The sequence below is a fragment of the Callospermophilus lateralis genome, chromosome 16 (assembly GCF_048772815.1).
Source record: "Callospermophilus lateralis isolate mCalLat2 chromosome 16, mCalLat2.hap1, whole genome shotgun sequence".
Lineage (NCBI taxonomy): Eukaryota > Metazoa > Chordata > Mammalia > Rodentia > Sciuridae > Callospermophilus > Callospermophilus lateralis.
The window spans coordinates 58977244-58994547 of NC_135320.1; the positions used below are offsets into that span (position 1 = coordinate 58977244).

Below are 17304 nucleotides of genomic sequence, written 5' to 3' on the forward strand. Positions count from 1 at the left end.
TGTAAAAATTTATTCTATCGGAAAGGGCTCAATTGCATACATTTTACTAATACAGTATATTTTACTAGGTAAGTATACCTTCATATACAAGTTAGAAAACTGATTTGTTTTACTAAAAATAATTTCCAAATTGGAAGGGCTTCTTAGAAAATTATTTTCTGTTTTCAGAATGATGTATACCAAGGATAGTAAACTATAATATCTGGAAAAAATCCTGCTTTGTGGTTTTATAAAAAGTTTTACTTCAGTTTGTTTACACTCATTTATGTGTATTAGATATGGCTGCTTTTGTGCTGTAATGCCTCAGTTGAATAATTTTGATACAGACCTTATGGTCTACTTGGCCAAAAATATTTACTACCTGGCCCTTTATGAACCAAGTTTGGTGCTTTGATATACTCTATATGTAAAGACTAAACCATCATGTTTTAATGGAAACAAAAATAATTGCCTACAATTTTGGGTGGGTAGGGGGTACTTAGGCACTTTATGACTGGACTACATCCCTTACCCTTGTTGTTTTTTATTTTGAGACAGTCTCTTTAAGTTGCTTAGGGCCTCAGTAAGTTGCTAAGGCTGGCCTTGAACTTATGATCCTCCTGTGTCAGTCTCCCAAGTCACTGGGATTTCAGGCATGTGCCACCATACCTGGCATCTGCCTACAAATATTGGTAGCTCTTACTTATATACTTATGCCATCAACTGTCACTGTTACAGTATTAAGGCAAAAGAAAAATTATACTTGAAATTTTTAGCTTAATATTTGCGGATAGGTTATTCTGTGACTCTGTTGTGTAAAATTCACTTAGCAGCCTTATATTCTATGTTTTTTTTGTGGGGGGGGGGTTGAACTCAGAGGCACTTAACCACTGAGCCATATCCCCCAGTGAGGGAGGCCAACCTTAAGGGTGACTGAGTTACACTCCCCATCTGGGTGCTGAGGCGCTCAGTCACAGAAATGGGTGTGTGAAGCTATGCTCACCTGTTCCTTTGTAATATAACCCCTTGCCCTGTTTAGGATAGAATCTTCCATGAAAGTGCCTTGTGTGTGTCCCCTCCTCTTACTGTGCCCTTGGGTGTGGCCTACCCAGGTGTCAGTCAACCTGCTGACAGTGGACATCATGAAGATAGACTCAGCCCCCTGAAACCTGACCCCTTGCCTCATTTGAATAACTTCTCCTCAATAAAAGGGGTCAGCATGTGCTCTCTCTCTCTCTCTTTCTGCGGACCCTTAAGGTCAGAGGAGCCGTCACAGCAACCCCAAAGAAAAAAGTATTTGCGTCTCTTGTGTGGTTATTTCATGCAGCCCAGTTAGCCCAGTTTAACTAGAGTGACCCCTGAGCCTTTTAGTCGTGAGAACAGAAACCCAGCAATTATTCCCCCTTTCTTAATATAAAAAAAAAGAATGTAACTGGGAAATTTTCTTTCAGTCACTTGGCTCTTGGTCCAAGGTCATCACAATCTGTTATTGAAACACAAAAAGAATTAGTAGAAAACATATTATCTTTATAACACTCAACACAACAATCTGGATTATTATTACCTTGCCAAACACTCATCAGAAGATTTTTAATCTTTTCCCAATTTTATTGGGACGCATTGTTTTTGGCCATAGTAACAGACATTTTTATTGCCATGGCATTTAGGCCTCTCCATAAACCATAGAGCAAAGGGCTCACTCACATTATTCATTACATTGTCTTTTAGAACATCATTATTTAGTTCTCATCCTTCCATCAGCACTTATCTGACCATGAAGGAAGTTGGATGTAATTTAAGTTAAACATTAAGAAAATCCATACATTGGAAGTTTTAAGACATAGCCACAAAGGCCGAAATTGAATAAGCAAGGAATAATATTTAAAGTAGTTACTATAGGGATTATGAGACCAGCAGTTTGTCTAGGTCTGGTTAATAGACATACACCTGTTTCAAAGCCTGAATATACAAGTCTTTTCATAATTTTTATTTACCTGACAAGCTCGTGAAGCTGCATGGCTATAATTGCTTTTACTTGAAAATCATCTTGCTATGGTATCCCTTTTCTGTATGTGTAAATATTTTCCTTCTTTTATAAGTGTCCTTTAAATATTCTAATTGTTCTGAATTAGAAACCCAAGTTTGAATCTAGGTCAAGCAGTAATTGCTGTAGAAAGTTGGGCACATCATTTAAACTAATTCTTTGTCATAGTTTTATCATCCGTAAGAAGAGAACTTTGATACAGATGATCCCTAAAGAGTCTCATAACTCAAACCTTGTTGAGAAATGTTGTACTAGGCAGGTAACATTCTGAAGCAGTTGTCAACTCAAAAATTTAACCTCAAAAATCAGTATGATCTTGGATGACAATTCTATAAAAGTTTAAAAAATTATTTCTTAAAGAGCAGTGCAATTCTTTTTTTCGTACCGGGTATTAAACTCAGGGATGCTTAACCACTTAGTCACATCCCCAGCCCTTTTTTCTATTTTATTTGGAGAAAGGGTCTCACTGAGTGGCTTAAGGTCTTGATAATTTGGTGAGGCTGGCTTTGAACTCGTGATCTTGCTCCTGCCTCAGCCTCCCCAGCTGCTGGGATTACAGGTGTGTGCCACTGAGCCTGGCAAGTATTAATTTTTAAAAGCATACCTTTGAAATAATTTTAAGTTTACTAAAAAATTACAAAAATATGACATGTTGTCATTGTCCCCTAATGGTAATGTCTTACACAACATAATCATAGCAAAACCCAGAGGTTACCATAGGTACAGTTCTACTACTATTAACTAAGCTACAGACTTTATTCCATCACCAGTTTTTCCAGCAATGTTCTTTTTCTATTCAGGGTTCTGATGCAGGATCTCAGGTTGAATTTAATTGTCATGTTTCCTTAGTCTACTTAATCTATAACTGTTTTTCAGTCTTTTCTCATCTTCTGTAACCTTATATCTTAGTTCAGACTGCTGCAACAAATTATCATGAAATAGGGTGGCTTAAGCAACACACATTAATTTCTCAGAGTTTCAGAACCTGGTGGTTGGAGATCCAGGTGCCAACATAGTCAGGTTCTGATAAAGGCCCTCTTCTAGGTTGCATCCAGCCATCCACTCTTGAACTCCCCTCCTCTTTCCTCCCCTCTTCTTCCCTTCCTTTCTTAGGGCAGGCCAGTTCTCTGGATTCTTCTTATGAGAGCACAGATTCTATCTCTTCCCTTGTGACCTTATTGTTTCCCCAAAGACCCTACCTCCAAATACCATCACAATTGGGGATTGGACTTCAGTATATGAATTTTGAGAAGACATACCAACATTTGGTACATAATACTTAGTACTTTTTTTTTTTTTTTTTTTTGGTACCAGGGATTAAACCAGGGGTGCTTAACCACTAAGTCACATCCTTTTTATTTTTTATTAAGATACAGGGTTTCGCTAAGTTGTTTAGGGCCTCACTAAGTTGCTGAGGCCAGCTTTGAACTCATGAGCCTCCTGTCTCAGCCTCCCTATCTTCTGGGTTTACAAGCATGTGCCACTGTGCTCGGAACCTTAGTCCTTTTGAAGAGGACTTACCTTTCACTTATTTTGAAAACTGCCCTTAATTTGGGTTTAGCTAATGTTTTCTCATTATTAGATAGAAGTTATATTTTTGTCAAGAATACCACAAAATTGATGTGCCTGTCTTAGAATGTTAATCAGCTTTCTTTTGCTGTGACAATACCTGAGAAAAACAAAAGAAGAGAATACTTACTTTGGCTCACAGATTTTTGAGGTTTCAGTCCAATGTTGCTTGTAGAACTCATGGCAGAGGAATAGTATTTACCTCATGGTGGTCACGAAAGAAGTGGAGATTATCCCAGTGACCTACTTTGTACAACTTTGCAGTTTCTGCCACCTCTCAACCTTTAATTTAGGAATTTATTAGTAGATTCATCCACTGATAAGGTTAGAACCTTCATGAACCAATCACCTTCCAAAGGCCCCCACCATTAACACTACTGCACTGGGGACCAAGTCTTAAACACCTGAGCTTTTGGGGGACATTTCACATCTAGATCATAACTGTATCATGTAAGGATTTGGTACTTGATGTCAGTATTTTTTACTAATGATAATATTAACCTTGATTAAGGTGACGTCCATCAGATTTTTTACTACAGTTATTATACTTTCTTTTGTGATTATTACATAACTTTGGGGAAGATACCTTCTCTTTTTCTAAAACTTAAACTCAGTAATCTTAGCATCTTGAAATATTTTGGTATTATTGGTCACTGTAATGCTGTATTATTTTTATCCATTGTCTTTGTTGGCTTATTTGGGGCACTATTTTAGTTGTTAAAAATTATTTTTAATCTTGAAACTCAAAAGTCAGTAGGTTTTACCATTTGTGCATAATGTAACTTTCTTATTTTGGTACACCCCTTGAAAAGCTGTGTTCACTTTTCTAAAAAATTTTTGTAGCTCAGCATAACTGTTTTTATGTATGTTTGTTTGTTTAGAGCTTTATAGTTCTGCTCCTTGGTATGTCACTGATAGGAATATAAATTAACTCAGCTTTGTTGCAAATGATTTGTCAACTCAAGCCTTAAAAATGCTCCTGCTTTTAGATGTGAAAATCCTACTTTAGAAAACTGTCCAACTTTAATTGAATTTCAGTTTTTAATTCAAATTCAAATATTTGAGTTTCGTTTCAGCATTATTTTTTAAAATTGGAAATTATGTTTCAAAAAATAGAAATTATTTGTACTCATTTAAGAATAAAATCTTTTCAAAGATTATTTAATGATATGAGAAAATATTCATGAGAAGAGCATTAAAATATCAAGCTTTATACAGTATTAATCTCAATTTTATTAAAAATATAAATTTAAATAGCATAGTAAAAAGATGTTTAAAAGTCTTTATTGTACCAACTGACTTTCTCTCGGTAATAGAGTTAAAGGTAATTTTGTATTCTTTGTAATTTCTTTGAAATTTTCACAGTGTGTGTGTGTGTGTGTGTGTGTGTGGTGTATATGTGTGTGTAATCTTAAGGAGCAATAAAAAGTTGATATTTTTCCTTGTCTCTTGTCTGCCTGTGTTCAGAATTGAGCTATTTATTTAGATGCCCATGATTAACCAGTGGGTCTTATTTTCATTAATGCCTTTTAGAAACACATATGGCTTTTTCTAGAAATTTATATCAGAATTTTAAAATTCTTTTACAGCTTATATACTTTTGATATGCGTGCACTGGACACTCCTTTAATGGTCCACATGGATCATGTATCTGCAGTGCTTGATGTGGATTACTCCCCCACTGGGAAAGAGTTTGTGTCTGCTAGTTTTGATAAATCTATTAGAATCTTTCCTGTTGACAGAAGCCGGAGCAGGTATGTGACAACTTGTTTTTCTTTGATTTTGGGGTGTGTGTGGAGAGGGAGTCCTAATCTTAAATGTTCTGGCTGGTTATGTATAAATGATGGGGCTTACACCCATGCATTATGGCTTGAGATATTAGCTTCCATTGTATCATCTATGGGCATAACATTAGCCTATCAGGTGGTTTCTTTCACTGAACAGAGCATTATATTTATGTAATTAGTAAACTTTCTAGAAATTTTTAATTTGCTGATAAAGAACTCACATAAGTTTTAACTAACGCAATATAAGAGCAATTAATATTGTTTGCTTCTTATTTCTTACTCATTCACATTCAACCAATGCAAAATTTAAAAGAGCAAATAAAATTGTCAGCTGTCCCATAGTCTTATTTGTGTGATATTGTCTTATACAGCTTGTGTCATATTGTCTTATACAGCTTGGCTCTCTACTATACAGTTTGTTACTAAATATAATACAGTATATATTTATACATCTGTAATATATGATATCATATATACAACTGTGTATGTGTATATGTGTGTGTGTGTGTGTGTATTTTGGGCTTTTTTGGTACTGGGTATTGAACTCAGGGAAGCTTTACCGCTGAACCTCATTCCCACCTCTTTTCCTTTTGAGATAGAATCTCACTAAGTTGTAGGGCCTCACTAAGTTGCTGAGATTGGCCTTGAACTTGAGATCCTCCATGCCTTAGCCTCTAGGCATGTACCACCATGTCAGTGTTATATTTTTGTACTGAGGTAATCTATAGAAAACGATGACAATTTAAGGGACTTTCAAGGGTTATTTTTACTTGATTTTTTGCTTTACTGACTGACTTTATTTTTCTAGCAGTCCTGGGTGTCAAACCTAGCACCTCTTATATGCTGCACAAGGACTCCACCACTGAGCTGTATCCACAGCCCCTTTAGGCTAACTTTAAAACTTAGCTCCTGTATAAGACACAGCCCCTTGTGCATGTGCAGTGTGCTTTGGCTTACAAAGCACTTTCATACCAGGCATAGTGGCACGTGTCTGTAATCCCAGTGACACAGGAGTCTAAGACAGGAGGATCTCAAGTTTGAGGACTACTTTAGCAACTTAGTAAGACCCTTTCTCAAAGTAATATACAAAGGGCTAGAGATGTAGAGGGCATGTTTCTAGAGATATGCATAAAGCAAATTAAAGTAAATCAAAGGAAAATTTTCTACAAAAATTATAATAATTCAAGTATTATAGTAGTGTCACTCAAAAATAAAGATATAACCACTTCCATTTTAATATGACAACTGCATATTAAAATAGAAACAAAATAAATTAATCTCTAAAATGCAACACACACACACACACACACATATGCATGTATGAGTATGTGCACACTCTTATTTCATTTAGTGTCCCCGTCTTGGTTGATAAAATTAGTTGGAGAAAACCAGGAATTATTAAGGTAGTAGAAAAGGAAAAGAAAAAAAGGAGTAAAATGCAGGACTGGGAAAGGAAAAAACAGAAACCTATGTAATGAGATTGTGTGACAGCATGTGGAAATGGCAACACACTTTATCAGCTTCCTAAGTGTTGATGGTAGCAGAAAATCTTTCTCAGACCGTTTGTTCACTTTTAAAAATTAGAGAATGCTTAATTCAGTGTTGTAGCTACAGCAGATGAAGATGCTCAATATTTTAGTGCAGTGGTGAGAATTTTGATAATTACTCTTAATGATAAATTAAGCCTGTGGTTTAGTAGGTTTCTGAACCTTCTGGAAGAATGATGTTTGTTTTCAAAGACATATCCTGCCCTTTTCCTAACGCACCCTCTTTCTGTTCCAGCAGGGTCAGGACTAGGGAAAGACAAATTAGATTCATTGGGACAGAATTTAAGAAGTTTCTTGTTCTCAGGGTTGGGCCTGTATATATACCACTTTGAGCATGAATGCCTTCTTAAAATTCAGACAGCGAGTACCTCATTTGCCTCAACTTTGTTCAGCCCTATGTTCACTACAAAAAGATCTTTGAGACATTGTCGCCTAAGAGTCATGCAATTCTTCCATGCCTTTTTCAGTCAAAGCTGATTTGCTTGTCTTGCTCTTCAGTGTTTTAACTTGTGATAGTTGCATGGTTCTCTATTTTTTATTCAAGGAAGCCACATTGATTCCCATACTTCATATCATTAATTGCTGGGAAACAATTATCATCATCATTGTTTAATCTGATTTTGAAGATAAATTGAGTTAAAGGCATACTGAAAAGAGCATTCTGATGACTTTGATCTTTATTCCATCATCTTCATTGTAGAAATACTGATATTTGTTCTTATATGGCTGTTGCTTCCTTTGCAACAGCCTTAATATTTTCCACATTGTCTTGAATGGTTTGTGGGGATAATTTAGTCAGGCCCAAGGCAAGACTGTTAAGAATCAAGAGACTATAGTTTTTCATAATTTCTTGTCACCAGAACGTCAGAAGATAGTAGGACGATATACTTTTCTAACATGATGCATAAAGACAAGAAAAACAAGCAAAAAGTTAGAGAAATCGGAATATGTATTTGTGTATTTACCTTTGATCTCAAAGACCTAGTTGCTGAGTTGGGGTTGAATTATTCCTAAGCCAACGTGGCTGGCTAAATGCAGATAAGGTCAAATTATTCTGGAATTGTATATAGAAGTTCTTATCCTCATTTCCAGGGAATTTTTTTCCTGATGTCATTTGGAGATTTTGTAATCATCATCTTAATATATGCTGCTTCCTGTTGTGTTTAGATATAAATGGTATTCCCTGTGACCTTTGCTTCATCTGCTTGAAAGCTCATCCCACTTTGTTTCCATGGTCTGCTGTTGTTTCCTCTCATTATGTGCATTAAGCAACTCAGGCCTAGGCAGCTTTTTTAATATCTATATTTTTAAAACAATTTCCTTTGAAAATCAAAAAAGTATGTTTTTTTTTGTATTCTCCACTACGGGAAATTAAACTCAGGTATGCTCTGCCACTGTGCTGCATTATTACCTCAACTTTTTTTTTTTTTTTTTTTTTTTTTTTGGATATCAGGAATTGAACTCAGGAGCACTCAACCACTGAGCCACACCCCCAGCCCTATTTTGTATTTTATTAGAGACATGGTCTCACTGAGTTGCTTAGTGCCTCGCCATTGCTAAAGCTGGCTTTGTATTCGTGATTCTCCTGTCTCAGCCTCCTGAGCTGCTGAGATTACAGGCATGCACCACCACACCTTCAGTCCTTTTTTATTTTGAAACAAATTCTCACTAAGTTGCCCAGGCTGACCCCTTATAATCTTTATATATTTATAAAAAGATTTATATGTATTTTATATATTTACATATATAAATATATATACTTAATTTATATATATGTTATATATATAAATATAATAATTACAAGCGTATAGTTCTCCTGCTTCAGTTTTCCTAGTAGCTGGGATTACAAGCTGTCAAACCTGACTTAAAATGTATTATTTTAAAGTGATTTTTTTAAAACTAAGGTTAAGTCAGTGTTGGAAGTAGGTTTCTCTAAAGATTTTATTCAGTATTTACAAATATTATACAGGTATTGAACAAGTACATTCACTGTAAGAATTTGTTCATTCTGGGGAAAAATAGTTTATTTTGACTACTAAAGAATTTAAATTTTTATAATGTATTTGTTTCTTAATAGTATAGTTTATAAAATCTAGCATGTATGTGAACAAGAAGTTAAGAACTTTGCATAGTTTACCATTAAGGATGATTCTAAGTTAGTTAAATGTCTGACCATTCGATTTCACTGGTTTGAACAGGTTTTTTTTTTTTTTTTAATTTTAGTTTTAAGTGGACATAGTATCTTTATTTTACATTTATGTGGTACTGAGGCTCGAACTCTGTGCCTCAAGCTTGCTAGGCGAGCGCTCTACCACTAAGCCACAATCCCAGTCCACAAGTTATGTTCTAATAGTTACTAAAGTCTGATTGGATTTCCATAAATTTAAACACATTGTATTGCTGTGGGAAGAAGAGGAGCTCTTAAGCAGGTAAAGATTATTAGAAATGAGCCGTGTAAAAGCAGAACATTGAGAAAGAAGAAAAAGTAGTGTCATCCAGTTTTCATTTAATAGGCTGTTCTGTTTAACCATCCTCCCCCCTTTAAAAAATAGATTTCTTATGATTTATCATACTGATTAAACATAACTCTTAGAAATAATATAAAAGACTAGTTGGGTGTTATACGTTAGAGCTACTTTTTTGATAAGAATTATATTTGATGTGGTTGTCCACTATGGGTTTTCTTCTTCTGTGTATAATTTGTTGAGCCTCTTTCCTATCCCTTAATGTAATCTGCATTTTCAGTCATTTAGTCCAGATTTGGAAAATTCACTTTACCAGAAGTCTTAGCTTATTTTTCCTGACCTAATCTTTTAACTTGCTTTAAAATGCTGTTTTTAACATTTCCCAATATAGTATCTTCTGTGAATTCACTTAGCATGTTTCACAGTCTTTCCAAATAGGTATCAAATTTGACTATAAAATGATTCTTACCTCAACTTATAAGACACTTTTGTAGCCCTCCCTTTCTTTTCACATATGTAAATCAACTCTCACTTCAGTTAAGCTTTTAAACAATGTGCGGAGGCAAAAAAAAAAAATCACACATCAGATTCAGCAGATCACAAGGTGCTCTTTGAATGCTATTGGGTTTTTTTTTGTTTTTTTTTTCTAGTTTTTGAGTGTTGGGATGGGAGGGTAATTGTTGACCTGAACTGAAGTGGAAATGAGCAAAAGGGCTTATTAAGAGCAAGCCATTTTTTATTGTTACAAAGTTACCCCAACTTTCAAATTTTATTGTATTTGCAATCATATATTTTGTGAAATTCTCTGTACATCTGATTTTGCTTAATTTGTTTGTATTTATTTCTTTTATTGGATTATAAATTCTTCCAGGGGAGGAATTGTTTTTAAACTCCATAGAATTTAGCACAGAACAGTATTAATTTGATTCAGTAAAAACACATTGAAATGAACTTGAATTTTCCTTTTATATATAGTCCCTTAGGATTAAAAAATGGTATCCTGATACTTGGCAGGCAATGGGTGAAGAAAATCTATACTAAAATCCCTAGAGTTTTAACTTACTTCTTCTTCTGTAGAGAAGTGTATCACACAAAACGAATGCAACATGTTATATGTGTAAAGTGGACTTCTGACAGCAAGTACATTATGTGTGGGTCTGATGAAATGAACATTCGTCTCTGGAAAGCTAATGCTTCTGAAAAATTGGGTGTGGTAAGAGACCCCATTTTCTTTCATCTCCATAAAGCTAGTTGTTAATTTATTATCATGGATATCACAATGTTATAAAGAGATTTATTTGAAGTTCTTTAGGTATTTTGATGAAATTGATACCTCTGTGATAAAAAAAAAAAGATAAGTTAGCAACAAAACAAACAAAGCTACTATTTGGTAATATTTGAGCGTACTTGGTTTCTTTGTGTCTTCCTTGAGGTAAGTAGTGAAGATGTAGGGACTAGAAGCTTAAAATTTAGAAGCCTCTCTCTTCTGTTAGCAGACTAGTAACTGGTAGATCAAAGGTTTAAAGTCACTGTAAGATCTCTTTAATATCAAAGCCACTAAAACATTTACATAAAAGGTAAATACAGAAAGCTTCAGACTTTAGGGGCTGGAATTGTGGCTCAGTGGTAGAGCATCTGCCTGGCATGTATAAGGCCCTGGGGTTTTATCCTCAGCACCGCATGTAAATAAGCAAATGAAATAAAAGATCCATTTACAACTAAAAAAATGTTAAAAAGAAAAAATAAAAAGCTTCAGACTTAAAAAAGATTCAATGAAAATACAGCAGATATTATCATTGGCTAATTACCTTTGGGTTGTGGGATTGTGATTGGTTTTTGTTTTGTTTTTAATGTTTTTTCTGAATGTCCCACATTTTATATAAGAAGCGTACAGAATATTTTTATCAGAAACAAATATTAAAGTAAGAAGTAAAGGTTAAGGGTTGGAGTTGTGGTCCAGTGGCAAGTGCTTGCTTGCCTAGCATGGGTGAGGAAGTGGGTTCAATCTCCAGCATTAAATAAAAATAAATAAACAAACAAACAAAATAAAGGTATTTTTAAAATGACACCATGTTTTAAAAAATAAATAAATAAATAAGAAGTAAAGGTTAAGTACGAATTATTTTCTCCTTAGGCCCAGAAGGAAAATCAAGGTATAATAAGCTGTAATTAAAGGCAATTCTAATTTTAAGTTTAATGATTAGTAAGTATTGCCTTGTGCCTGAATTTAGTTCATCAATATATGTTCCTCTGATTTGTAGTATCCTTAACATTAAACAAAACCTAATTATTACGAAGTCAGATACTTTTTTTCCTTTTCTCTTTGCATACCTATTTTCAGAAAAAAATAATTGAGTAATTGATTTAGGTGTTTTTCGTGTGTTGTTTATATCTACAAGGAAGGCCTACCTCAGTGATGCGCTCAGCCCTACTTCATAGCACTGCTGTGCTTCATTTGTTGGCATCTATCCATGTTGTGGACGTGCTATCTAAAAGGAAATGTGGTGTTTACAGGGTCATGTTATGAATGTAACTTTGTAAAAGGCACAAGTACACTGGCAATTTTGATTGCCTGGCATAAAAGTGAAGTTTTAGGAGCAAAGAAGGGTAAGCCTAGATTTGTTATACTGAAACAAAACCAATGCGCTACTCATTAAGATACCAAAATGCATTTTTCTTTTTTTAGCTTACATCAAGAGAAAAAGCAGCCAAAGATTATAACCAGAAATTAAAGGAGAAATTTCAATATCATCCTCATATAAAACGTATAGCTCGTCATCGACATCTACCAAAATCTATCTATAGCCAGATTCAGGAGCAGCGCATCATGAAGGAAGCTCGTAGACGAAAGTATGTACTGAGGCAAATGACTGTTGTCACGGTTCCCTTTTCTGACTTTCCCATCTCCCCCCCACCCTTTTTTCTTTTTCTTTTTTTTTTTTTTTTTTCAGCAAAAGTGAAAGCAGTGAGTTCCTAATAAACTTCACGTAACATTTGAGATTTAACATTTTGTATCTAAAGCAGAACTGCCCCTGCACTGCCATTTCTCCTGTGGAATATTCTCTTTGAAACACTTGAATTAATGCACATAATGCAAAGTATTAATAGAAATTTTAAGTCAGAGCTCCTTTTTAAAAATTAAACTATAAAAATGACTATTATTTTGCTCTTTTGTTAGATGTTGGAATAGGATCAAATCATTTGTTTTTTAGTAACTGTGGCAGGTTTGTTTTAGACTAATAAAGAATACTGCTAAAAAGCAAATAAGTAACAAGTTTATTTCTAGTTAAGAGCATCACCTTTTTACCTATTCTCATTGTGAAATTTTTTTCAATAGTCATTTTTCTGGTGAAAGAAAATGCTTTATGATTTTTTGAGAACATTTTCTTTGGTTAAGATGATTTCTCTTAAACTTGCTTATTTTGTTTATTTCTAGGGAATTGAATCGTCGTAAACATAGCAAGCCTGGATCTGTGCCAATTGTGTCAGAGAAAAAGAAACACATAGTGGCAGTTGTGAAATAATATTTGGTATTCCTACCAATCCTGTTGTGTAATTAATTGTTGCTTTGAACTGGGAACTCTGCAAATAAAAGTACTGGATCTAGTTTAATAGTAAATATGAATATGTATTTTTTTCTTTCCCTGTCATCATTTTACTTGCCTTTCTTTTTCTGTTTTCCCTGCTTGTGTTTTGACATATCTAAGACCTGGTTGTACCTTAGCCTAGTGAACTATTAGTTTACGGACCACCTAAAAAATGAACCAACCATACTATATTTGTCTGGCTTCTTGTCAGGACATTTGGTGTTAACTGCCATGAGAAGTCCCACCTGCTGAGTCACTGGCATTACCTGCTGCTACAACCTGTGGTTTCCATAGTGATGTCCAATGACTTGCACACAACAGAACCTGACTAGTAATGACATGAGCAATTTCCTGTAATTCAAGCCTTTTACTAATCTAGAAATGGGAGCATGATTTTGACCATTTTGAAATGTAACTTTACTACTTCAAATCTTTTGGAATAAAATGCACAGATATGTTTTAACAAGTGAGCGTGTTAGGGTAGAACCAAGAGGAAGGAAATAAGGATGGTGGCAATATGAAAGGGTTACTTAAGGAGGTAGAGAAACCTAAGTAAATAAATAGAAAAGATTTATTGTAGCCCCTTAGGTTTCCAGTGCCTTGCTATTAATTAAGTCTTGTAACTTGGTTCCTGCTATGTGACCCTTTTCTTTGATGGAAACAAAGCAGATTGCTCTTTGACCTATTCTTTTATAATCCCCTCTCATCACCTTATTTTCAAAGAATAGGAAGGAAAAAACCTTAATTATTGTCATGAGCCAGAAAGAATAATCAGGAAATGAAGATCTTTGTATCTTTAGAAAATATTCAGACGTGCTTGAAGGTTCAAGCAATGAATCAAAAAATTCTTTGCAACTCAATAAAACACTGGTGATTCATAGTAGGTCTTACAGCCCCATGTTAGAAAGTACTAAGTAAATACTTGTCTATTTGATGACAAGGATTTCAAAACATAATGGGTCAGTGTTTTCCAGTTTTTTGTTATTATGACAGTCCTAATAGTGCTAATGGTGCATATATTTTAAAAAGTAAAAACATTGTTTGCTTTGATCCCTTCCATTAAAGTTGTTGAATAGCTTGGATTAAATCAGGGCCAAGAACTCTTTTTCAATGAATGAAAGAGTGAGTAATGTATAGAATGAACATTCTTTCATTTAGTCAACATGTGTTGAGTCTTAGCTGTGTGTGTGTGTGTGTGTGTGTGTGTGTGTGTGTGTATGTATGTGTTTTGAGTCAAAGGCATACTTGAATTGCTTCATGATCACTGAAGACAATGTCTGGAAATGAACTCATTATTTTGCTCCAGCCCCTAAATTTTATTTTCTGCATTCCCTGAATGATACACCACCCACAGAGATACTCAAGACAAGCCTGGGTGTAAGGGCACAGGTTTTATTAATACTTTAATAAATATTTATTGAACACTCACTACACTAATATTTATTGAACACTCACTACACTACAAATGATTTTTATGCACTTAATTGAAATTAATTTACCTTTAATTCTCATAAAAACTCAAAAAGGAAGGCCTTAATATTGTCCATATTTAGTTTCTGTATTCAATTTATAAGAGTTTTAGAGCTCTGTCTCAAAGGAGATAAACATGGAAACAAGTAATTGAGAACATTATGATGTCTTAGCAGGATCCTGTAGTAGCACAGAAGAAGAAAAGCCTTACTTCCTGCAGGGGAAGAAAGAAGCCATCCAGAGGTGAAACAGTGTTTTATTATTTGCCCCTCGTTCTGTCATTGCAGGGGTGAGTAGAAATGGAGTAAAGCTATTTTCAAAATAAATTTGAGATTTCTTATTTAGATATATTACTGTTAAACTGTTTGGCAGTGCTGTGTTACTAGAAACTTATTACCCCAAGTCAGTATTAGTTTGGGCTAATATTCTTTCTCTAAAGAGATAAGGGAATTATAGGATGGGAATTAAATTAGGTAGTAAAGATTAATGAATCAAAAGGCACAAAATAGGGCTGGGGCTGTAGCTCAGTGGCAGAGCCCTTGCCTGGCATGCATGAGGCACTGGGTTCAATCTGTAGCACCACATAAAAAATAAACAACAACAAAAAATAAATAAAAGGCTCAAAATATATACCCAGGGGTTTTAGGAGAGAGAAAAAAGGGTGAGTGTGAGATAAAGTTGAAGCTGAGTGTGAAAAGCAGAAGACGTGGCCACAGAGAGTGTGCTGCAAATCCTGTGGATGGGCCCTTGACAAAAACAACAGGCTTCCAGCAGGTATTCGCACACATACATGCTCATGCATATAAAAGAGCACAGAGGCTAGTAGCAAAAAAAGAAGAGATCTCTTCTATCTTTACCCCAATAATTCACCCAACCAAAGGCTAAAATCAGTTTTAGGATCAACATCAAAAACAACCCTTAGGGCTGGGAGTGTGGCTCAGTGGTAGAGTGCTTGCCTGGAAAGTGTGGGGCACTGGGTTTGATCCTCAGCACCACATAAAAATAAATGTATTGTGTCTATCTACAACTAAAAATAATAATAATAATAACCTTATTGATATCATGATTCCTTCCTCTTATGCCACTGCTAAATAAAATTTCTATTGCAACTAAAAGATTAAAATACAAATGTTGACTGAGTTAATACATTATTGATCTAAATTACTAATTTTATTGTAGATTGAGGGTAATTTTGTCACAAGAAAAAAATATTTTTCACAAGGCAGTTCAAGGACTTTGTAGGAAGGAGTCACAGAAACCCAGGGCTGCTGAGGCTGACCTCCAGGCATGTGAGCTGGGCCCAGCAGTAGCGAAAAGGAAATAACACTATATATATATCTGCTTGGGTATCTGCTGTATACACCTGCTGGCTTCTATTTGTTCAAAAGTTAAGCTCTTCATGTCCCCAAACAGTTGCCCTAGCCTGGCTTGACATGACCTTTCAGTTCCAAAGATCTTTTTAAATTTTTTAAAATTTATTCATTTTATTAGGTATATATAACAGCCAAATGTATTTTGATTCATTGTACACAATTGCAGCACAACATTTCATTTCTTTGTTTGTAAACGATGTAGCGTCGTACCATATATGCAGTCATACATGTACCTAGAGTAATGATGTCCATCTCATTCCACCATCTTTCCTGCCCTCATACCCCCTCCTTTGCCAAATCAAAGTGCCTCCATTTTTCCCCACCCACACCTCCACCCCATCCCCATTATGCATCAGCTCCCACTTACCAGAGAACAGTCAGCCTTTGTTTTTTTGAGATTGTTACTTTGCTTAGCATGGTATTCTTCAACTCCATTCGTTTACCTGCAAATGCCATAGTTTTATTCACTTTTAATGCTGAGTAATATTCCATTTGTGTATTATACCACAGTTTCTTTATCCATTCATCTGTTGAAGGGCTTCTAGGTTGCTTCCACAGTTTAGCTATTGTGAATTGAGCTGCTATGAACATTGATGTGGCTGCTTTACTATAGTATGCTGGTTTTATGTCCTTTGGGTATAGACCAAGAAATGGGATAGTTGAGTCAAATGGTGGGTTCCTTTCCAAGTTTTCTAAGGAATCTCCATACTACTTTCCAAATTGGTTGCATCAATTTGCAGTCCCACCAGCAATATATGAGTGTGCCTTTTCCCCACATTCTTGCCAACATTTATTATTGTCTGTATTCTTGATAACTGCCATTCTGACTGGCGTGAGATGAAATCTTAGTTTTGATTTGTATTTATGTAATTACTAGAGATGTTGAACATTTTTTCATATATTTGTTGATTGTATATCTTCTTCTGAGAAGTATCCAGCTCCTTAGCCCATTTATTGATTGGGTTGTTTTGTTTTTTTGTTTTTGATTTTTGGGGGGTGTTAAGTATTTTGAGTTCTTTATATATCCTGAAGAGTAGTATTGTATCTGGCATACATGTGGCCAAAATTTGCTCCCAAAATGTAGGCTCTCTGTTTATCTCATTGATTGTTTCTTTTGCTGAGAAGAAGCTTTTTAGTTTGAGTCCATCCCATTTAGTAATTCTTGATTTTATTTCTTTCGCTTTAGGAGTCTTGTTAAGGAAGTTGGGGCCTAATCTGATGTGATGAATATTTGGGCCTACTTTTTCCTCTGTTAGTCACAGGTTCTATGGACTAATTCCTAGGTCCTTGATCCACTTTGAGTTGAGTTTTGTGCCTGGTGAGAGATAGGGGTTTATTTTCATTTTGCTGCTTATGGATTTCCAGTTCTCCCAGCACCATTTGTTGAAGAAGCTATCTTTTCTCCATTGTATGTGTTTGGTGCCTTTGTCTAGTATGAGATAACCGTATTTATGTGGGTTTTTCTCTGTGTCTTCTATTCTTT

At 35.0% G+C, this 17304-nt stretch overlaps 1 protein-coding gene across 1 annotated transcript in view; it reads left to right on the forward strand.

The window, feature by feature from the left end:
* Positions 1-13018, forward strand: part of Dcaf13 (DDB1 and CUL4 associated factor 13) — a 38398-nt gene extending 25380 nt beyond the window's left edge. Inside the window, exons 8-11 of the mRNA XM_076835935.1 lie at positions 5182-5346; positions 10469-10604; positions 12078-12241; positions 12828-13018. Of these exons, the coding sequence (XP_076692050.1) occupies positions 5182-5346; positions 10469-10604; positions 12078-12241; positions 12828-12915 (553 nt within the window). The 3' untranslated portion in view covers positions 12916-13018. The remainder of the gene's footprint in view (positions 1-5181; positions 5347-10468; positions 10605-12077; positions 12242-12827) is intronic.
* Positions 13019-17304: the final 4286 nt, after the last annotated feature.